The following is a 25,554-nucleotide window of genomic DNA, read 5'->3' on the forward strand; positions in this document are numbered from 1 at the left end:
TTTGAAGTCAGGTAGCGTGATGCCTCCAGCCTTGTTCTTTTTGCTTAGGATTGCCTTGGCTATGTAAGCTCTCTTTTGGTTCCATCTGAAGTTTAAAGTGTTTTGTTTTTCTTTTTCCAGTTCTGTGAAGAAGATCAATGGTAGCTTGAGAGGGATAGTGTTGCACACAGTGTTGTTTTTAAAGGCATCCTCAATCTAGGCATAGTAGCCATTGCAATGCTGTTAATAGAGATAACCATTGCATGTTTTCCCTTTTAAATAGACTTCAGTTGTTCAAAAACTTTTCGTGTTTAGTGTGGAGCATCACACACTGGGGTCTGCTGGGGCGGGGCTAAAGGAGGGACAGTGGGGAGTGCGGAGGTTGGGAAGGGATAACATGGGAAGAAATACCAGATATAGGTGACAGGGGGAATGGGAGGCAGCAAACCACCTTGCCATGTAAGTACCTATGCAACAATCCTGCAGGATCTACACATGTACCCCAGAACCTAAAGTACAATAAAAAAAATAAATAAAGAAAATAAAAATGGAAATTCTAAAGGTAGACCAGTTTACAATTATAAATGGCATTCAAATAATCTACTTGTTAACAGTTCCCCCATTTTAACCAAATATTCTCAAATGGCTACTTTTTCTTGCCCTGAATCAGATATTAAGAAAAATCAAAAGTATACGTTTTTACTGTTCCTAGTCCCTGATAAACTTCCTAGGATTTTGAGGTGATTTTTTCTTAAGTGAAATAGAATGATTATAAAGATTTTTAAAATAATAATAATAGTTAACATTTATAAAGCAATTAAAGTGGGCACTATTCTAAAGTCTTTCCATTTTAACTCATTTCGTCTCCCTAGTTACTCTTCGGGATTTTTATTTTTATCTTACAGATGAGGAAACTGTAACTGACAATATTAAAGTAGCTTTCACAAATTACAAATCTAGAAAGGGCTGGAATTTGGATTTAAAACTAGGCCATATGCTCACTCTGCTAAATTTGAATCTCTATTTTAAGAGAAAAATCTTTTTTTAAATGCACTTTAAGTTCTGGGGTACATGTGCAGAACATGCAGGTTTGTTACCTACAGAAAATTTTGGATTGCTGTTGAGTTTATTTACAAAACAATTATTTATATGTGTAACAGAACATTTTGACAAAACATTCAAAATAATTAGAGAATAGAGACTCAATATTGAAGAATCAGTGACTGAAAATGCACACATCTACTCCCTGAAGAATAAATTTTCTGTGAAAAGAAATGTTGGTAGTAAGTAATAAAATATCTACATCAAGACTGTTCGACAAAGTACACATAAAATGGTACATCAAAAAGAGCTTCTTAAAAGGTACCAAAAACAGCCTGAGGATATAAAACATATATAAATAAACATTAGCCATTTTTTAAATATTTAACTAATGTTGAAAATTCTTGGTTAAATTTACTCAGCATTTTTAAATCTACAGTTTCAAATTTTCCAATAATATGTAGATGCTGTAAATAGTTTTGTAAGGGACCAAAAATCTGGAAAATTATGTAAAATGATTTTACACATCTCTATCAGTGTATTAATCTCTAAAATAAACTTTTATAATTTATTTCTAGATACATAAAGAGTTCCAATGAACTCAGTATATGTCTTCGTCAAAATAGAGCAAGTAACTTTTGCGTGATTCTAAAAACTAAAATTCCCTCCAACAGACCAGACAATATCTATAAGATGGTGTAATTTCATAAAATTAAGTGCTGTATGCCTGATTACAATTCAATTTTGATTTTTAATGTTTTATGCATTATTATTTTTAATATTCCAAGATTCCTTTTATAGAATTTAATCTCTGAAAAAGACACTCTGTGCAGTTTTCTCTTTAGTGATAACAATGCTCTTTTCACAGCCATCACAGACATCACTAGCATTGCATACTTTTTCTCTTCAAAGTATTCATTGAAAAATGCAGGAGATTGAATGTTATACCCATAGAGTTCTAATTCAATTATTTCTGTAAGCAGTTTTATATCTGATGACTGTGAACTTGAGTGAACTTAAAAATGTTATTAATAAATGCATTTTGTTAGGGAGCTGAAAGATGTAAATGGCCTTTTATAATCTCATGAATACTATGAGCTGTCTAGAGGAAGCCAAGACATGGCAGAGTAAAAGATTAGAACACAAAAGAAGTACAGTCATTATTTTTGGGGAGGTGATCTTGATCCACTTTGTAACAACCTTTTAAAAGTTATAATTTTATTTTTTATTACAATGAAGAATTGATCTAAAATACTAGACAAAATAATAATATAATAAATATATATTAATGATCACAAACACATAATAGTGTACTAGGGGGCAAATCGAATTATGAAAGAAGAGAAGGTCTCCCATAACCCAGTATCTCCTTATCTCAAAACTGGGCAAAACCAAAGTCACATTTGAGTAACAATAAGAGCATTATTAAGTTATATCAATTTCTTCCATCTTCACGTCAGTTTTAAAAAGATCAGGAAAGATTTTAAAGTGGGAATTAGGAATACGGCAATGATCAAAAAGAAAATTTACTATAAAAGAAGTTAACAAATATAGAGGAATGATATTAAATTTTAAAAATAGAAGTTGATTCTGGTCACAATAAAATGCATATCAAAAAGTGGAAGAGCGGAAAGGATCTGAAGCCTTAGACCTTAATAAAGATAACTTATTGAACACATGGGGAGGGGAGGAGAGGGACAGCAGTGGGCAGAGAAGATGGGGAGAGATAACACCAGGAGAAATGCCTGATGATGTGCACACATACCCCAGAGCCCAAAGTACAAAAAGAAAAAGAAACATTTGGACTTGCTAAAATCCGGGAGAGTTTTAGATAAAAGTGGAGAAGTTCTAGTTTTTTAAAAAAATTACTATAAACAATAAGTCACAGGAAGCTACTCTAAAATGAATGTTTTTAGAATATTAGGTTTAACAAATGAAATAATAACCTATGTGTAAAACGATATGGAATCCCCAAAGCACTCTCTTGCTTGATTCTAAAAGACCATTTTTATTAAGATAACTGGATATCTGTATCACTACTTTACCAATGATAAAACTGAGAATGAACCTACAATATTATTTAGATATTTCCAATTGTATGGCATAGGCCACAAAATGGGTGAAAAATATAATTCACTATGAAGATTTAAAATGTTAGAATTTCCAAGTGAATATATTAATGCATCTTTTTGTATTTATGTTTTATAATGTGCATAACCTATTTCAATGTATAAGTATATTATGAAATATTACCTGTTTATAATTTAAAATACAAACACCTATCTTGGGAGTGTATATGCAACTCTTCTCTAGGTATATATGGGAAACAATTTAAAAAGTTTTCCAGAGGGAAGGAAGAATATAAAATCCAATTATGGTTGCCATTGAGTGTACTATTTGGATTTATTTTAAATTTTGAATGGATGTCAAATGACATTTTTAATCATCTTTGCTATTGAAATTAGCAATGATTTTTCCCTCTTTATTTTTCTAATTGATACAGTTAAAGGAGTATTGACTAGACACTGGAATCCCCACGAGTTCAAACACGTGTTTCAAGTAGGGAGTTGTAATTTGAATTAAAATGGAATAAATCTATCTATTCAGGGATGCACACCAGGTAGCAAAAATGCAGCCCCCCACCCCTGCATCGTGACACAGAAAACAAACCTGCTTAGAGAAATGGAAATGATGTCACATTCTGCTCAGATTGCTAATATCAGTGGTTCCATATAAAAGCCATTGAAATTTATAATTTGGGTGCATCAAAATTTTCATTTTTTTCTACCTATAATTACCTGCAAATGTGATCTGAAAGTCATATTGTTTCAAATATATAAAGATAAATATGGCCAGGTGCAATGGCTCACGCCTGTAATCCCAGCACTTTTGGGAGGCCAAGATGGGCAGATCACCTGAGATCAAGAGTTGGAGACCAGCCTGACCAACATGGAAAAACCCCATCTCTACTAAAAGACAAAAATTAGCGAGGTGTGATGGTGAGTGCCTGTAATCCCAGCTACTCCGGCGGCTGACCCAGGCCAATCATTTGAACTCGGGAGGCAGAGGTTGTGGTGAGCTGAGATCATGCCCTTGCACTCCAGCCTGGGCAACAAGAACAAAACTTCATCTAAATAAATAAATAAATATTTTTGAATATTTTTTTCTTAACACACACAAATATATAAAGATAACATTTACACGTGTATTTCTAATTATCTGCATAGCAATTTTGAATTGAATCTAGTGAAACTTTTGATTCTACCTGTGCCTCTCAGAGAAGATACTTATGGGGTATGTTTTACAACAGTTAATTTCTGAAAATATTTTTAAAACTCTATAGAACAGTTATTTATTCTCTTAATGTTCCATCAATGTATCAAATTTATTTAATTGTAGGATTAACTCTGCACTCTTTAAAGGATTCAAACTCCAAGGAAATTTTGAAGAGTATGTTTTAAAATATTCTGAACTTAATTTAACTTTATACGATTCCACAAATGTATTGTTGAATTCATTTCTATTCACCTTTATCTACAAAGCAAACTAAAACATCCCCCATGATTATATATCACCAGGTAGAATTTCAGTAAGTTGCTGCTGATTTTTAAGTCTCTGTATTTTCTCCTCACATCTATGTATGTATTTGCTACAGACTTATGCCAAAATTTTCCATATATCATTTGATGTTCAAGAGTGTGTTATCTTCGGAAAACTTATACCAAAACCTTTTGTATATCACTTGATGTTAGGGAGTGTGTTGTGCTAGGAATGATGAAATAAGAACATACAATTAAGAGTCAATGTAGACTTATCTCCAATGTGGGAAGATATGATCAGCACCAATCAGGTTTTTAATGTCTTCTCTTTGCCTTTTATATGCTTAACCTACTTGCCTACTACATCCAACAATATCTCTTATGAAAATAGCTACCAGTATTCTAGAAACAGCAACCAGTCACCATTTTAGGACCCTTTGAATTTTTTCTCCATGTCTTTATTGATGTGTTCCACATTCTGAAATTAATTTTCAATCTACCTGGAGATTATACATAGCATATAAAATGGTTAATTAAAACACTGAAGTATTGAGGAGTCAAAAACCATGGCTAGTTTTATGAATCTAATAGTTCATTGGTTTTTGAAAAGCTGGTATTATCAAATATAATACATTTCATGGAAAAATTATGTAATATATGAGTTTGGATTTGATGTGTGCAACAGAAACATGAAAAGACACATACAGTAGTCCCTGCTTCAGCTGGAGATGCATCCAGAGCTCTCAGTGCATGCCTGAAACCTCTAATAGCACTTAACCCTCCACACACAGGTTTTTCCTTTACATACATACCTATGATAAACTTTCGCTTATAAATTAGGCACCGTAAGTTAAAAATAATATCTTTTATTAAAATAGAACAATTAAACAATTGGCAGCATTGCTAATCTTGTATGTAAGGGCCACTACCAGAATCCAATCATGCTGGTACCCTGACCTCAAACTCTAAACCATCATGACTGATAGGAAATAAATCTGTCATTTAAGCCAACAAAATGAAGATGTTTTACATATATAATTTTTCTGAGAGCTTTTTCTAAAGATAAAAATGAAGCAAATCACTACACTCGTTTTATGCTAAAAAGATCACAGAATTAAATATTTGTCATTTAAAAGCTAACTAGCCAAACCTGAATTATTTTTTTTAAAGTTACTGTACCCTCAAGAGAATAATTTTTACTTAATAAAAGATACTTTTCCACCTTAGATCACTGCTGAAAACGTGTTTATGGAATAGTTTTAACGTTTAACATTAATTTTTAATCAAAATATCATTTCTCTGGAATTTTATAATACTAAAATAATAATTATAAGCAATACTTGTTAAATGTTTACTTTGTACTGGTCAATAAGTGCCAGAGGTTAAGTACATTACCACATTCACAACAATCTTCTCAACAAACCTGTGACCTTTTGTGGTTGTTATGTTTTGTTAATAACTGTCACCATTTTAATAAAGAGGCACTTCAGTCTTAGAGATATTAGATGGCTTACCCCCCACAACTAATGATGGTAAGCGGTGAAAGCAGGCTCTTACTCCTGATGCAGTGTTTTTAAGAACAAAGCAAGACTCTTCAAACTTGGGAAAGGTAAATGGGAATTTGTATAATAAAACAGATATATTGTCATTGAGCTATAGGATTTACTTCCCACAACTATGTCTGCATATGACAAGAACCTAAATGAGGTAGCAGAAGAGTGATCAAACTAATAGGATCATCGAGTGATTGTATACACTGGGGCTATACCATAATTATATTCATATTTTTTTCTAATTGTTTTCTGAGCTTTAGTTGTTGAATAATGTGCAGCATATCTAAAATGAATACATATGAATATTGAAAAATGTTGGATTTTTATACAATTACATATGTTTAATAGGTAAGTTGACTTCACTGTATTGTAATAATAGACGTGGAAGTGAGTCATTTATATTTGAAAATGGATAATGTAAGAAAAGGTGTACCATTTTTTAACTGCAAACAAAAATCCGAGTTTGCTTGATAATGTCATTTTTTGTAGCAGGAGGCACTAGTTCTTTTTTAAATCATGCGTAGAGATATACCTTTGAAAAATTGAGAACTAATCTCTGGAATCTTATTCTATATTTGTTTATTGAGATTTTGCAAAATAAAAAAATATATATATTAAATACCCATGGCTGAAAAATATTATTCTTTCTCTAGTAATTCTTTCCTCAAGTGGGTTCATGTGCTAAGATAAAAATTCTGTCAAAACCAAAATTTTCCCCGGATATTACCTAAGTAATTTTCCTAAACTATCGCTATCTAAGTAGCATGTTAAACTTTGGTATAGGAACGAGATATTGAAATTGACATGAATACATTATTTTTCTTCCACACTGCTATGTGTTTATTAATATTTTAACTTCATGAGTAACAAAATAATTTCAATAAAAATTACACTGTCTTGGACATGAGCATTCTAAATTTGTTATTTCAGTGCTTAAGTAATTCTCATTTGCCATATCATGGTGACATTGTAGAAGCACATTTGCAAATGTGAACCACAGAGTTGCCAGGGTCAAGTACCAGGCCACTGTATCACAAACTGGATGATTTTTTTCAAAACTGACCTGCTTGCTTTTGAAATGTTAAGAGATAAAAATAAACCTATTTTTTGAAGAAAAAAAAAATGACATGACACTCGTCCTACAGAACTAGTATTCAGTCAAGTCTGACATATCCGAAGTAGAGCCACTAGTGGATGATTTTGTATGTTAGCAGTTGTACTGATTTCCTTGGATCACTGTTTTTCTAGTCAATATTAAAATATTAAACCAACGTTTAAAAATATGACAAGAGGCCGGGCAAGGTGGCTCAAGCCTGTAATCCCAGCACTTTGGGAGGCCCAGGAGGGTGGATTACGAGGTCAAGAGATCGAGACCATCCTGGTCAACATGATGAAACCCCGTCTCTACTAAAAATACAAAAAATTAGCTGGGCACGGTGACGAGTGCCTGTAATCCCAGCTACTCAGGAGGCTGAGGCAGGAGAATTGCCTGAACCCAGGAGGCAGAGGTTGCAGTGAGCTGAGATCACGCCATTGCACTCCAGCCTGGGTAACAAGAGCGAAACTCCAACTCAAAAAATAAAAAATAAAAATATGACAAGAAAATTTGTTATATATATTTTTTTCAGGAGTGGTTTTCTCACAATTCAAATTTACATCTATACCTAAATCTGTCAATTGAGTTTCATATCAGTTACGTATTAAGCATGCTGTTATTATGCTGAGTAGTAAATGCATTTTATCATTAAAGAGACTAAAATGTTTTGCAAGCTAATTCTTAACAAACGTGTTAAGAATCATTTGAATACCTGTGAAGTTACGTTTCTTCCTTTTCTTCTAGATAATGCATTATTACCAGTTTAATTTATTCCTTTTCATTGTCGTTATTTTCTTATCCATATTGTTACAGCTGTGGAGTCTGTCCTCAGATTCTACTACAAACATGTAACACTCGATTCATCTTCATGACTACTTGCTCCACTTGCCATTTCAATTTTATCAGTCGGGATACTTCATCATCTTACCATTCCCCTCTTTCTCTCTCTCTTTTTTTTTTTTTTTTTTTTTTTTTTTTGAGACAGAGTCTCGCTTTGTCACCCAGGCTGGAGTGCAATGGCGAGATTTCAGCTTACTGCAAAATTTTCCTGCCCTTTTCAAACAATTCTCTTGCTTCAGCCTCCTGAGTAGCTGGGATTACAGGTGTCTGCACTATGTCCGGCTAATTTTTTGTATTTTTAGTAGAGACAGGTTTTCACCATGTTAGTCAGGCTGGTCTCGAACTCCTGATCTCACGTGATCCACCTGACTCAGCCTCCCAGAGTGCTGGGATTACAGGTGTGAGCCACTGAGTCCAGCCAACCTTTCATGGTTACTTTCTGTATGTCCTTTCGGATTTACTACAACCACATGCCAAAGAAAAGTGGTTTCCATCTTCTCCTACCTTCTCATGATAGGACCTAACAAAGAGTCATAAATACCATAGCTATAAAATGTTGCCTCTAATCTCACGCATTGGTTAAAATATTAACTGGAGAACTACAGGTGCTCCATTTCTTCCAAATGATGATTTCTAAAACATTCATAGAAAGTTATACTTAAATACATTCTCTGATAAAACAAAGTGCTCAGAACTGTCCATTTGTAAGATCAAGTTTTAAAATTTACATAATCTCGTATAGAAGATCTATTTAACACTTCTTACAGAGATTTGACTATTCTTTTAACATTGTGATGATCTATTAAAGGGTGTCATTTTCTGATAAAGCATGTTTAGGGATATTGTAATATTCATTATCGTCTCCAATGGGAATCAAGAAGTATTTTTTTAAGATACTTAAACTTATTTTTTAATAAAAAGAATGAGTTTGAAAAAAATAGTCACATAATTAACATATCAATTGCTTAAAGTATTGTTTGAAAGCCAGGAAATAGGTGTCAATAATCATGAAATTGAATTCCGCCAGTTAACAGCACATTATTCTCTCTTAAATTGAATTTTTTGATAAGAATTATATTGAAAATAATCATCTAATATTTTCTAATTTTTTTAAGATACGCTTTTTAATGGTCTTGGGCTTGGAGCAGTCATTGGCCTGGGAGTTGCTGCGCTTCTGCTAGTTCTTGTGGTAACAGACGTCAGCTGCTTCTTTATTCGGCAATGTGGGTTGCTGATGTGCATCACTAGGAGAATGTGCGGAAAGAAAAGTGGCTCCAGTGGCAAAAGTAAAGAACTCGAAGAAGGAAAAGCTGCATACCTGTGAGTATCAGGCATCGACATCATGTCATATTAAACAAGAGCCACAGACAAGCTTGAGTGCTTTATCTGAGAGCTTTGTTTTCTCGAAGTAGGGTACAGAGTTTGATTATTCGACACTACACTGCCTGCTCTCTGACTTTAAAACTATGTATCCTTAAATATAACATAGAACAAAGTAACTTTGACAACAGCTTATTCAAAATTAAACCTCAAAATGGGAGCTTCACTGAAAAGAATTACTGGCATGATTTACAGATGATAAACTTATAGATGGATGGATATTTGTACAAATGTATTCCATTTTGATTTATTCCACTGGTTTTATTTATATTAAAAAAAGAAAGCCTTCAAAAATAATCAGAGCTAAAACTCAGTTGAACTGAGTTTAAAACAACAAAATCATGGCAACTTCTACAAATGTAAGGCTTCATTAGTTTTGGTATAGAAAATATTATACGTGCTATAAAATACATTATCACTGATTCTGAATTTACTATTCTAAAATTTGATCAAAAGTTGATTACATTTTAGAATCTGGAACTCTTGTGTAGTTCCATTTAGTAGAGCAGAATATAATTTTCAAGAAAATATGTAGATCAACTTTTTTAGAAAATTATTTTGTCCCGTAAAAGGGAAATTAAGAGGTTTTAACATTTCCATTTTATTTTGTTTGTCTTTAGATAGATATGGATCTAATCTCAAAAGTAGAATGTGATCCATACAAAAAATTCAGCAAGCACAAGAAATCATGTGCAAACATATGCATACGTGTTTATGTGTTATGTATGTTTTTTTATACATACACTTGTGTCGCATTAAACACAGCAATAAAAATAAGTCTTAAGAGTTCAGGACATATCCTTTATTATTTTTTTTTAATTTAAAGACTTTCTACTGCATATCTTTTCTAACATATAGAAGAATTGAAAGACTTTTTACAACAAACAATCATATACCAGCAGTTGGGTTCTACGATTAACATTTTGTGATATTTTCTTTGTAATATGTTTATCCATATTTTAATCATTATATTTTCTTGAATTTCAAAAAATTAGAACATAACCCCCACAAAATTCAACTTGCATATCATTACATAGAGTCTAAATTGTGTTTACCTTTATTTAAGTGAAGCCACAGAATAAAATGCGCAAAATGTTTCAGTTGAAGAGTTTTGACAAATGTTTTTAAATGTGTAACAGGAAACCGTATCACACTCTGAAAGTCCTCTCATTTCCTTATCCAGTCAGCCCACATTAACCTCCCCCACCCAGGTTACTGCTATTCCTGATTTTTCAGCAGATAGTTTTGGCTTATTTTGGAAACTCATATAAATGGATTCCTATACCATGTCTACCCTTCTGTTTCTGACATCTTCAAAAATGTTTTATTAGGACCATTTATGTTTTGTATTTCAAGGACTGATTGTTTTTTATTGTTGAATATTTTTTATTCTTTTTCTATGCATATATTGAAGCGTGGAAGGTCTCATACTGTTTTATAGACTAATTTGTCTTTGCTTTGTTATATAGTTCTGTTCTGTTGTGTCATTTACACCTTAAATGTTAAATATAATACTTTCATTTGAAAAGATTTTACTTTTAAAATATGTGCCAAAATAGATATCAGTTTTTATATATTTCTATATTTTTGCTAATTGTTAAGTTTTACTCACATGAAAGTATAATATTCAAAAAGGCTTAGATATTATCAGTGTACAGTTTAATAAATATTGACAAGCTGAGTATGTCCATGTTCAATGCTTAAATCAAGGAAAATAACTCTATTATTTAGATCTCCTTTCCTGTCCCTACTCAATCTCATGCTAAGCAATATTCTAACTTCATAGCACTATAGATTAGTTTTCCTGTTTTGTGCTTTATGTAAATGAGTTTCTACTTGTTGCACATGGGATATTTTGATACAGGCATACAATATGTAATGATCAAATCAGGGTAATTGTGATATGTATCAGTTTAAACCTTTATCAATTCTTAAAGCTAGGAACACATTCCAATTCTACTCTTTTACTTATTTTTAAATATAAATAAATTATTTTGGTTATTTTCAATCTATTATGACATGGAACACTGAATCCTATTCATTCTATCTAACTGTATTTTTATACCCATTAAGTGTTCCTACTTAACCCCCATTCCCACTTCCCTGTTATCTTTACTGGCCTCTGGTAACAATTATTCTTTTCTCTTTCTCCATCAGTTTCAGTTGTTGTCATAGCTCCCACATATGAATGAAAAGAAACAACTATTTTTTCTGCAACTGACTTACTTCATTTAACATAATTTTCTCCAGTTCCATCAATATTTCAACGAATGACAAGATTTTATTTATCTTTGTAACCAAATGATTTTCCATTGTGTATATACCACATTTTCACCCATTCATCCACTGATGGACACTTAGATCCATATCATCGCTATTTTGAATAGTGCTGGAATAAACATGGGAGTAAACATAAGAGGTATTTAACTCTTAAATATATTGACTTTTAAAATTATTTTGGATATATACCAAGCAGAGGAATCACTGAATCATATGGTAGTTCCTATTTTTTGTTTTTTGAGGAATCTTCATGCTGTCCTCCATAGTGGCTGTATTAATTTGCTTTCCCACTAATCCACAAGTGTATAATCATTTTCATTTCTTCACATCTTCATCTGTATTCCTTATTGCCTGTCTTTTGGCTAAAAGCCATTTTAACTGGGATGAGATGATATCTCATTATAGTTTTGATCTGCATTTCTTTGATGATGTTGAGCATTTTTTGTATACCTGATGTCTATTTGTATGTTGTCCTTTGAGAGACATGTCTATTCAGATCTCTTGCTCATTTTTAATTGGATTATTTGTTTTGATTTGTTTCCTGTTTGAATTGCTCATAAATCCTGGTTATAAATTACTTGTCAGATGGGTAGTTCATAAACATGTCCTCCTATTCTGTGTGTTGTCTCTTTGTTGTTTCGATTAGTGTTCAGAAGTTTTTTAGCTTGATGTGATCCCATTTGTCTGTGTTTGCTTTGCTTGATAGTGCTTATGGGGTATTACTTAAGAAATTTGTGCCCACATCAATGATCTGAGGTGTCTCCCTCATCTTTTCTTATGGTGCTTTCATGGATTTGGTCTTCAATTTAAGTCAACATTCTGTTTTGATTTGATTTTTGTATATGGCAAGAGATGGGGGTCTACTTTCATTCTTCTACATGTGGATGTCCAGTTTTCTCAGTACCATGTAATGACAAGACTGCCCTCTCACCAATGTATGTTCTTGGCAGTTGTGTTAAAAATAAGTCTGCTGTAAATGCATGGGTTTATGTCTGTGTTCTCTACTCTGTTTTACTTGGTCTGTGTGTCTGTTTTAGTGCCAGCATCATGGTGTTTTTGTTTATTATAACTCTGTAGTATAATTTGAAGTTAGGTAATATGATTTCTCCACTTTTGTTCTGTTGAGTCAGGATGGCTTTGGCTCTTCTGGGTCTTTTGTGTTTTCCATATACATTTTACAATTTTTTTTCTATTTCTGTGAAGAATATCATGGTATTTTAATAAGAATTGCATTGAATCTGTATATTGCTTTGAGTAGTATGGACATGTGAACAATACTTATTCTTCGAATCCACAAATATAAAATAGCTTTTCATTTTTGTGTCATTTCAAGTTTTTCATCAATGTTTTATTATTTTCATTCTAGAGATCTTTTGCTTCTTTGCTTAAGTTCATTCCTAGGTATTTCTTTTTTGTTTCTTTGTTTTATATTTGTATCATTTTATTGTAGTATTCTTACTTTATATTATACTTTAAGTTCTGGGGTATATGTGAAGAATGTGCAGATTTGTTATATAGTTATACGTGTGCAATAGTCATTTGCTCCATCCATCACCCCATCATCTACATTAGGTACTTCTCCTAATGCTATCCCTCCACTAAGCCTCGACCCCCTGACAGTCCCCAATGTGTGATATTCCCCTGCCTGTGTCCATGTGTTCTCATTCTTCAACTTCCACTTATGAGAGAGAATATGTGGTGTTTAGTTTTCTGTTCTTGTATTAGTTTGCTGAGAATTATGGTTTCCAGCTTCATCTATGTCCCTGCAAAGGACATCAACTCATCCTTTTTTATGGCTGCTTAGTATTCCATGGTATATAGGTACCACATTTTCTTTATCCATTCTATCATTGATGGGCATTTGGGTTGGTTCCAAGTCTTTGCTATTGTGAACAATGCTGCAGTAAACCTACACGTGCATGTGTCTTTATATGGAATGTTTTGTAATCCTTTGGGTATATACCCAGTAATGGAATTGCTGGGTCAAATGATATTTCAGTTTCTAGATCCTTGAGGAATCACCACACTGTCTTCCATAATGGTTGAACTAAGTTACACTCCCACCAACAGTGTAAAAGTGTTCCTGTTTCCCCACATCCTCTTCTTTTTAATAATTGTCATTCTAACTGGTGTCTCATTGTGGTTTTGATTTGCATTTCTCTAATGACCAGTGATGATGAGCTTTTTTTCATATGTTTTTGGCTGCACAAATGTCTCATTTTTAGAAGTGTCTGTTAATATCCTTCATCCAGTTTTTGATTTTTTTTCCTCATAAATGTGTTTAAGTTCTTTGTAGATTCCAGATATTAGCCCTTTGCCAGATGGAGATATTACAAAAATTTTCTCCCTGTTCACTCTGATGATAGTTTCTTTTGCTGTGCAGAAGCGCTTTAGTTTAATTAGATCCCATTTGTCAATTTTGGCTTTTGTTGTCATTGCTTTTGGTGCTTTAGACATGAAGACTTTGCAGAGGCCTATGTCCTGAATGGTATTGACTACATTTTCTTCTAGGGCTTTTATGGTTTTAGGTCTTACATTTAAGTATTTAATTCATTTTGATTTCAGCTTTTATAAATAGTATTAGTTTCTTGGATTCTTTTTCAGACTGTTTGCTGTCGACATGTAGTAATGTTACTGATTATTATATGTTGATTTTGTATGCTGAAACATTATTAAATTTATTTGTTGGTTCCAATAGCTTCCTTTTGGAGTCTTTAGAATTTTCTAAAGATAAGATATAATTATAAGAAGGATTACTTGACTCTTTCCTTTCCACTTTGGATGTGTTTTATTTCTTTATCTCTCTTGCTCTGGCTAGGACTCCCAGTACTATATTAATACCAGTGGTGAAAGTAGACATCCTTGTCTTGATCCAGCTCTTAAAGGAAAGGCTTTCCATTTTTGTCTATTCATTATGATACTCCCTATGGGTATGTCATATATAGCTCTTATTGTGTTGAAGTGTCTTTATTACTTCTATATCCAGTTTTTTAACGTGTTATGAATTGATGTATTTTACCAAGTATTTTTGGCATAAATTGAAATGATTATATGTTTTACTTTTCTTACATTTTGTTGATATGATAATCATCACATTTATTTATTTACATGTGTTACATCATTCTTGCATCCCTGGGATAAATTTTCCTTGATCGAAATGAATGATATTTTCAATGTGTTGTTGGGTTCAGTTTGCTGATACTTTGTGGAGGATTTTTGCATCTATGTTCATCAGTGATATTGGCCTGTAGTTTTCCTTTTTATTTATGTCTTTGTCTGATTTTGAGGTTAAAGTAATACTGACTTGGTAGAATGAGTTTTTGAATTTTCCCATTTAGTCAAAATTATTGAATAGTTTGAATAGAATTGATATTAGTTTCTCTTTGATGTTTAGTAGAATTCGTAAGTCAACCTATTCAAGTCCTGAACTTTTCTTTAATTATTTTTTATTACTGCTTCTATCTCATTACTTATATTGGTTCATTGAGGTTTTGGATTTCTTTAAGGTTCTTCCATAAAGAACCATAGGTTCTTTATGTAGGTTGTATGTGTCTAGGAATTTATCCAGTTTTCCACTCTGCATACAGTTTCTCATAATATTCTCTAATGACTTTTTTTCTTTATTGAGACTAAGTCTCACTCTGTTGGCTGGCTAGAGGGCAGTGATGTGATCTTGGCTAACTGCCACCTTTACCTCCTTGGCTGAGGTGATCCTCCTGCCTCTCACCCTCCCAAGTAGCTGGGACTATGCCCAGCTAATCTTTGTATTTTTGTTGAGATGAGTTTTCACCATATTGCCTGGACTGGTCTTGAATCCCTGACCTCAAGTAATCTGCCCACGTTGGCCTCCCAAAGTGACCTCCCGGGGCCTCCCAGGCATGAGCCACCATGATCGGCCACGATTTTTGAATTTCTGTGATATCAGTTTTAATGTCTCCTTTCTCATCTGTAATTTCATTTATTTGATTCATATGTCTTTTAATCTGGCTAAAGATTTATCATTTTTATTGTCTTGTTAACAAAAATCACTTTTTCTTATCTTTAGGATTTCTAAGTGTAAATTTCATTTTTTTCTGCCTGATCTTTATTATTTATTTTCGTCTACTACTTTTGGGTTGAATTAGCTTCGAAACTTCCAGTTCTTTAAGATGCATTGTTCAGGTTGTTTTGTTTAAGTGTTTCTGCTATTTTTGTTAGGTGTTTATTGCTCTAAATATCCCACTTAGTACTACTTTTGGAGTATCCTATAGGTTTTTGGTATTTTGTGTTTCCATTATCATTTGTTGCAAGAAATTTTTTAATTTTCCTTCTTAATTTCTTCACTGACTTAATGGTCATTCAGGAGCATATTTTTAATTTCCATATATTAGTATAGTTTCCACAGTTCCTCTTATTTCTTTTTAGTTTATTGTTTTCCATTGTCAAAAGATTTTGGGGGGTCAAGGTGGGTGGATCATCTGAGGTCAGGAGTTCAAGACCAGCCTGGCCAACTTTGCTAAACCAAAATACAGAAATCAGCTTGGCGTTGTGGCATGCACCTGTAATCCCAGCGACCTGGGAGGCTGAGGCAGGAGAATTGCTTGGACCTAAAAGGCAGTGGTTGCAGTGAACCATGATGGTGCCACTGCACTCCAGCCTGGGCTACAGAGCAAGACTCCATCTCAAGAAAAAATAAAAATAAAATAAAACTTCATTTCATTTTAAAGGAGTACCATTTTAAGCCTATTTTTAAGAAGCTGTGAAAAGATTCCAATAACCAGTGGCAAAATAAATGAACTTGAATCCCAGTACATTTGGACAAGTTATTCTGACTTCTGTGAACATTAGCTTCTTTATCCATAAAGGAATATTTGCATTTCTGCTCCACATATTATATGACTTAAGAAATTGATGCAATATATGCAAAATTACCATTATAATGCCTGGCATTTAATAATAATTATGTGTTAGAATTAGAAAATTAGGAGAATCAATTCCCCATAGCTACATTGTTTTTACATCTCCAAGCCTATTTCAATTTTACTAGATTATTTGTCTATGACCATTTGTTATGTATATTCTGTAAGGGATATTTTAACTTCATGATATGGCAATTAGACAACATATTTTGGTTCAAAAATTAGATTCAATTGTTCTCAAACACAATGCAAACTGCTTGTTGGACATGGGATAAACTAAAGAACCAACATCAGTTAGTCTCTACTGCACACTAAACAAGATACAAATAAGAGGTGTGATAAATACAGTGGAAACAATTCATTTCCAGTATATTTGGTTTTCTTTATCATTACCTTTTATGCCTCCAAATAATTTTATGTACCTTTGCTTTGTCTTCCTAACTAAACAAATAGATCACAAAACTTAGTTTTAGTTGTTTTATTTAAATAGAGTAGCATGATAAAACACATAAATATTATATATACTATACATGTTATGTTATATATAAAGGTATAGCTCAAGATATATATTAAATTTTATAAGTCTTCACTTTTGCTCATCCACTGAGCAAATATTTATGGAATAAATGCAAGGTTATAAGCACTTTTATAGAACCTGGGACCAAATTAGTAAGCAAAGGAAACAATAATTTTGTTCACATGGAGTTCAAGTTATTGTGCAAGAAGGCAGTTAATAAATGTTAACTAAAACTGAAATGTCCAATAGTGACAAGCATTAAACAAATGAAAGGCAGGATGTTAAGCTGTTATCTGATACTGTGTTATAAACACCACTTGGGGAGGTGACATTAAGCTTAAGGGTGGGTAATAAGGAGCAAGTAATATAACAATCAAGGGAAAGAACATTCTAGGCAGGTGTAAACAATTAACATAAAAGTTCTAACATGGGAATAAACTTGGTGTGTTCAGACAAATGAACCTTAGTGGTGAGAGGCAGGGAGAGAAACTGGTATAAATATAAGACTGAAAAATTATCTAGGGACAAAAGTGTTATTCCATCTTCTTGCATCAAAGAAAAGAGTATAAATTTTATTTGAAATAGAAAACTACTAGAAGAGTTTTAAGAAGATGACTTTTGCTATTGCATAAGGAAGGAATTATTGGGCCTGGTATGTTTAAAGGAATGATTTAGAATCAGAAAGACCTGAAAGAGGAGCTTCAAGTACACCAGATGAAAATTGTTTGATTTTTGTTCTTGTTTTTTTCTTTTGTCCCAAGGCAGTGGTATTACACTCATGTAAATAAGTGGATGTATTACAGATATAGTTGAGGTAATGTCAAGTATCTGTTGATTGGTTTTATTTTGGGGTCATGGAAAGAGAGAAATCAAAATGTAACTTCATGCCTTTGCTTAATTAACTGTGCAAACAACCAGGTCCATGCAGTTGTGCTGTTTATTTTTATATAGCTCTACTATTTGTTAATTTGTCCACTAACACCTCTGTTTTTAAATCCTGCTGAGCTTAATTAACCTTAAGGAATTGAGAAAATGAAAATATGTGGTTAATTCCATGCTTATTATTGATCATTCCGTATTTATATACAATTCTTCTACCTTGGGAAAAGAGCTTTCAACTCTTCAAAAATGTATCGTTCAAGTTTGCAAAAGATATAAAATCTTAATGAGAAATAGGGTATAATTGATTGGACTGTTCAGATTTATAGTAGCTTCTAAATGATCCCAAGCATTCTGAGACTAACTCTTTAATGTTTTCAAAACTTATGACTATGACGATTTATTAAAACCACATTAATTGCACCTGGAGCATTTTTTTTTTTTTTGAGACAGAGTTTTGCTCTTGTTACCCAGGCTGGAGTGTAATGGGGCGATCTCGGCTCACCGCAACCTCTGCCTCCTGGGTTCAGGCAATTCTCCTGCCTCAGCCTCCTGAATAGCTGGGATTACAGTCACATGCCACCATGCCCAGCTATTTTTTTTTATTTTTAGTAGAGACGGGGTTTCACCATGTTGACCAGGATGGTCTCTATCTCTTGACCTCACGATCCACCCTCCTGGGCCTCCCAAAGTGCTGAGATTACAGGCGTGAGCCACCGCGCCTGGCCTGCATTTTTGTTTTGAGAGCACCTCGCAGCAGAGAAACGATAAGTTAAAATCAGTGTCATAGAAAATAGTATTAGTATAAAGTTATATTTTAATTTAATTCTTATAAATTTAAATTAACATATAACTTGCATTGTCAGAGTTTTTCTTATCAAACAATACATTTTATCAAATTATCTTTTTACTGTTATCTACTCAAGTGAAATTTACTAAGCATTAATATTAAAAATATTCATTGATCATCTATGCAACAAGAGACAGTTCTCACTTCTGTGAATACAACTTGTGAAAAAGCAGACTAATTTCTTTTTATCAGGAAACTTTTATTCTAGCAGGAAACACATTTTAATTAAAAAAACTCAAATGACAAATAAATAAATAATTTCTTATAAATACTATGTAAAAGTAAATAATTTACCAACTCATATTTATCTAATCAAGTTGTGAAAGAACTAAAGCATAAAAAAGGAGTAGGAATTAACTAGCTGACCTGTGTATGTGGTCAGGGGTGTGGAAAATGGTTCTTCAGGCAGAGGAAATGGACTGAGTACAAGGCTTTGTTATAAGAGAAAGTATGATATGACTCAAACACTGAAGAAATATGTATGAAATATCAACTGTATTTTCTGAATAACACTGACAAAACAAACCAAAACAATACTCCCATTTTTCAGCCCAGCATGCATGGAGATTAAAAGTTGCTGCTCTCTGCTAATAAACTGAAAGCTAAACAAACTGAAATCAACCATTCTCTTAGATTCATAAGAAAAATGTGGTTGTAGTGCAAACTATGTCCCAAAAATTGAAGAGACAGAGAAGCAGATACAAAAAAATCACAACTTATCAAAGCAGAAACCTATAAGCAGAAACATCTATAAGAACCAGTTCTGGAATATGAAAAAAAAAATGTTATTCATGAGTTGGTTGAGGCTCCATGTGGACCAGTCAGTGAACTGAAAACTCCAGGACAACTTAGTCACTTGAGGTCCTATGCATCTGAAGATTTTACTTTCAGGAGCTTAACCAAGTTCTTACAATGAATATTAGAGAAATATCTCATGTTTCTGAAATTGGAAGTGATAGTGACTACATTAAAAATATACCAGATCATTCCATTCTTACCAAGGTCTACTCCCAGAAGAAACTCTTTAATCAGAGCCTAACTTGGGGTTTTTATCAGAGTCTACCTGACTTGAAGAATGGAATTACCCAACGCCACCCTGCTCTAGGTTTCCCTCTGGAAATCCCCAAAACCAGCCCACTCTATCATTCTGCCCCACCAAAGTTGTGGGAGGATGTGAGATACGTTTTTGAAGTTTACAGCCAGAATCACAGACTCACTAAAGGACTGAGACCTAATCATGGGATGATAAACTCTTCTTCTGCCCCACACATTACCACCATGTTACTAAAGGCCTATTGGTAGCATTTACTTTTACCCAGTATGTTCTGTCCAGCTATCAAGAAAAAAGTTACAAGGAATTCTAAAAAGCAAAAAACACAGTTTGAAGAGAGAGGCAGCATTACAACCAGATTTAGATATGATGATGTTAGAATTATCAGACTAGGGGTATAAGATAACTATGATTAATATGCTAAGAACTCTAACAGGCAGACAATAGGCAATAACAGATGTGCCATGTATACAAGTAGAGAGATGGAGAGTCTAAAAAAGGGGAATGTCTTTGATGGGCTTATTAGTAGAATAGAAACAGCTGAAGAAAGAATCTCTAAGCTTGAAGAAATCTCAGCAGAAACTGCCAACATAGAAAGGCAAAGAGGAGAAAAAAAAGACCCAAGCAAACAAATAAACAAACAAACAAAAAGAACATAATATCAAGAACCATAGAATAAATATAAAAGTTATAACATATGCACATTGGTAATATTTAAAAAAGAAGACAGGGAGAAGTAAACAGAGCAAATAGTTGAAGCAATAATGACTGAGAATTTTACCAAATAATGTCAGGCACCATACCATAGATCCAGGAAATTCAAATATGCAAATTCAAACATGCCAAAAAAAGCCCACATAAGTACATCATATTCAAAGTGCAGAAAATTAATGTGTATATATTCATATATAAGAATAGACATGAATGTATTATTCATATTGATATATGAATGAATAGTATATTTGTGTATTTTATATATAAATATTCATATATATGAGTGAAAATATATTTATATTTTATATGTGAATATGAATGTACATGAATGACTAATGTATTTATAAATATAAATATGTATGAATAATATATTTATATATGAATATGAAGATGATATATGAATGAATACTATATTTATATATTAATATGAATATATTTGAATGAATAATATATTTATATATTCCTTATATATATAAATTTACATATGTGCCTCATATAATACATAGAGAGAATACTGAAAGGAGCCAGAGAGCCAGAGGTAAAAACACCCTTACTGATGGAGAGAAAATAATTTTTACACCAGAATTTTCTGCAGAAGCCATAAAAACAAGAATTTAGTTAAGTGAAATATTTTTAGTGTTGAGAGAGAAAACCCAGCTAGTGTAGAATTCTGTCTCTGTGAAATTATCCTTCAAATATGCAGCAGAAAGAATGTCCTTTTCAGACAAACAAAAAATAGAAAGAATGTTTTGCCAATAGGCCTGACTTGCAAGAAATGTTTTGAACAAGTTCTTTTTTTTTTTTTTTTTTTTTTTTTTAAAGACAGAGTTTCACTCTGTTGCCTGGTCTGAAGTGCAGTGGCATAATCTCGGTTCACTGCTACCTCCCCCTCCGAGAGTCAAGTGATTCTCCTGTGTAAGACTTCTGAGTAGCTGGGATTACAGGCATTTGCCACCGTGCCCAGCTAATTTTTGTAATTTTAGTAGAGACAGGGTTTCCCCCTGGTGACCAGGCTGATCTCAAACTCCTGACCTCCACCCACCTCAGCCTCTCCAAATGTTGGGATTATAAACGTGAGCCACTGCAGCTGGCCCTGAACAAGTTCTTCAGAGTAGAAAATGCTATAAACTAGAAACTCAGATTTCCAGATCACTTGATCACTTTCAAATTGGACTTTATTTTTGTTTTGTTGTTTTTGTTTGTTATTGTTTTGCTATTGAACTGAGTTTCTTAATATATCCTGATTATTGTCTCTTCACTTTACTCATCCTTTCCATTGCTATTCAGAACCTTTTAAGTTTGATGTGATCCCATCTGTCCATTGTTTGTTTTGATTGCCTGTGCTTATGGGTTCTTAATCAAGAAATCTTTGCCCAGACCAATATCCAGAAGAATTTCTCCAAATTTTTCTTCTAGTAGTTTCATAGGTTCAGATCTTAGATTTGAGTCTTTAATCAATTTAGATTTGATTTTTATGTATGTTTAGAGATGAAGTTCTAGTTTTATGCTTCAGCATATAGATATGTATCTAGTTTACCCAGCACAATTTATTGAAGAGACTGTCTTTTCCCTAATATATTTTTAAGGAAAGAAAGTGCATCACAAAAAGAATACATGATGGTAAATTAAAAATTTTTACTTTTCTTATTCTTAGTCATAAGAAAATAATAATGAAAACATATTTTATTACATATATGTGTATATATACTATGCATAAGATAAATGAATGGTAACAATGATATAAGAGATGAGAGGAAAAACTTAGAAATAACTTATTATAAGGAACTCCTGCTACCCATGAAACAGTACAGTTGTATTTGAAAGTTGACTTCATTCAGTTCATTTTAAATGTATATTGAAATTTCTTGAACAAAAAATAAACAAGTTAAAGGAGTATAACTGATATGCTAAGGAAAGAAAATTCAATCATATAAAATACTTGATCTAAACTGCCAAAGACAGAAAAATAGTGAAAGACAAAAACTGATATAAAGAATAGGGCAATAAATAAAACACTTACAAATATAGTAGATATTTATCCATTGTATCAATAATTACCTTGAAATTGCAGTTTTCTAAATAGATCCATTGAAAGGCAGAGACTGCCAGAGTAGATTTAAAAAAAAAACAAGACCCAACCAGATATTGCTCACATACACACACACACAAACACACACGCACACAATAAGTATAATGACACACATAAATTAAAAATAAATGGATACAAAAAGTCATGCTATGCTAACACGAATCAAATGAAAGCAAGAGTAGAAATATTGATGCCTGATGCAGTCAGCATCAGAGCAGGAGAAGCTATCAGCTTTCTAAAGGGATATTACCTAATCGTAATGTGGTCATTTCTTCAGTAAAATATAGCTGTCTTTAACATGTATATATTTAACAGTAAAGCATACAAATATGTGAGGCAAAAATTAATACAACTTAATGAGAAATATGTGTTCACTTTTATACCTGGAGACTTTAATGCTGCTCTATAAGAAACTGACAAATTCAGCAAGCAGAAAAAAAATGAAATAAAAAGAAAAAAGTAAGAAAAAATGAAAAAATTTTGATCAAAAACTAAAATCAGTAAGGACATTGTTTAACCAAACACCATCAATCAACTCTATATGTCGTCTATAGACTACTTCATCCAGTAACAGCAGAATACATACACTTCCCAAGCTTGCCTAGAATATGCATCAAGATAGATCACACCCTAGGTTATATGACATACCTTAAAGCATTTTAAAAATAGGAATCATACAATATCTGCTCTCAAACCACAATGGAATTATACTGCAAATCAATAAAAGAAAGCTAGAAAATACTTCAAATGCTTGAAGATTAAACAATTTACATTTACATAACATATAGGTTCAAGAAAAATATCTCAAAAGAAATTTTTAAATATTTTAAAATGAAAGCACAACAAATCAAAATTTTGGGGATGAAGTGAAAGCAATGTAAAGAGGGAGATTTCCATGAATACATATATTAGAAAATAAGACAGATTTAAGGGAATTATCTAAATTTCTCTACCTCAGGAAACTAAGAGTAAAAGAGAAGATTAAGTTCAAAGTAAGCAGAAGAAAACAAATAATAAACATTGTACAAGAAGTAAATAAATTTTAAAACAAAATCAATAGAATTAAAATGGAAAGCTGATTCTTTTAAAAAATCAACGAAATTGCTAAGTCTATACCTAAGCTAACTAAGAAAAATTAAAAAAAAGATGGAGAAAGAGAGAGAGAAAGAGCACAAGAATATCAGAAATAAAGAAGGAATAATTACTACAGACATCAAGGTCATTCAAAAGATAATAAAGTAATACCATGAGCAACTTTATGCCAATAATTTGGTAACCAAAGTGAAGTAGAGAAATTCCTTGAAAGGCACAATCAGCTAAATGTCACAAAGGAAGAAACAATTTAAACAGATTTGTCTATCCATCGAACAAATTGAGTTAATAATTAATAGTCTCCCCAGAGAAAGCACCAAGCCCAGACAGTTTCACAGGTGAATTCTACCAAATATTTAAACAGTAAATTATATCAATATCAATATTCTGTTTCAAAAGATAGAAATAGAGAGACTACTTTCTAACTCATTCTATAAAGCCAGCATTACTTAAATGCCAAAACTAGATAAAGATATTAACAGAAAACTACAGGCCAATATCTTTCTAACCTTAGATGCAAATACCGTTAACAAAATATTAGCAAATCAAATCCAACAATTTATAAAGAAACTATGTATCACACCCAAGTGGGATTTATCCCAGGTATGCAAGTCTGATTCAACATTAAAAAATCAACGTTAATCCAACAAATCAAGATAATAAAGAAAAATCATAAAATCATATTAATAGATGCATAAAATCATTTCACAAAATTTGAAACTCATTCATAATGAAAGCTTTTAATAAGTGTGGGGGGGGGACCTTTCTTAACTTAATAAAGTATATTAAAATTAACTACAGCTTATATTATTCTTTCCATCTTAGTGAGTAACAGAAGCAGCCCCAACTAAGATTAGGAACAAATCAAAAATATCCTCTCTAACTAATTCTTTTCAGCATTGTACTGAAAGAACTACCTAAAGCAATAAGACAAGGCAAGGAAATAAAAGACATATTGATTGGGAAGGAAGAAATAAAACTCTCTTTGTTTGCAGATGACATGTTAGTCTATTTAAAAAGTCTGAATAAACGAACAAGTATAATTAATGATTGTAACAAGGTTACAGGATCAAAGATTAATATACAAAAATCAATTAATATGCAAAAATAAAAAATATACCTTCAATGAACAAGTGAAATTTGAAGTTAGAAACAAAATTATTCCTGTTATTAGCAACCCACAAAATTAAATAATCAGGTATATATCTAACAAAAGATGTACAAGATCAGTATGAAGAAAACTATGTAACTGATGAAAAAAGAAGAATGAAATAAATGGAGAAATATTTCACGTTCATGGATAGAAAGACTCAATATGGACAAGATGTCAGCTCTTCCCAACTTGATCCAGAGAGTCAATGTAATCCCAACAAAATCACAAGTTATTATGTGAATATGACAAATGGATTCTAAAGTTTATTACATAGAGAGGCAAAAAGACCCACAATAACCAAAGTAATATTGAAAGTATAAATTTTTAGGACTGGCACTATCTAACTTCAATACTTTCTATAAGCTACAGTAAACAAGATAATGCAATACTGGCAATGAATAAACAAAAAAAAAAATGGAACCAAGTAAAAAACCCAGAAATAGACCCACATAAATATACTCAAGTGAACTGACATTTCACAAAGTAGTTAAGGCAGTGCTATGGTGAAAAGCTGTTATTTTCAACAAATGGTACTGAAACAACTGTAATCCATAAGAAGAAGTATCCAGATGAGGATATTATGCCCTTCATAAAAATTAACCC

The 25,554-nt window shown here is 32.4% G+C and overlaps 1 protein-coding gene across 2 annotated transcripts in view; it reads left to right on the plus strand.

Moving 5' to 3' along the window:
- Positions 1-25,554, plus strand: part of NCAM2 (neural cell adhesion molecule 2) — a 549,137-nt gene that overhangs the window by 508,465 nt on the left and 15,118 nt on the right. For both annotated transcript variants that reach the window (XM_035282876.3, XM_035282875.3), the window contains exon 16: positions 9,164-9,368. In XM_035282876.3, coding sequence (XP_035138767.1) covers positions 9,164-9,368 — 205 coding nt within the window. The remainder of the gene's footprint in view (positions 1-9,163; positions 9,369-25,554) is intronic.

Source organism: Callithrix jacchus, chromosome 21 (genome assembly GCF_049354715.1).
Source record: "Callithrix jacchus isolate 240 chromosome 21, calJac240_pri, whole genome shotgun sequence".
In the NCBI taxonomy this organism is placed as follows: Eukaryota; Metazoa; Chordata; class Mammalia; order Primates; family Cebidae; genus Callithrix; species Callithrix jacchus.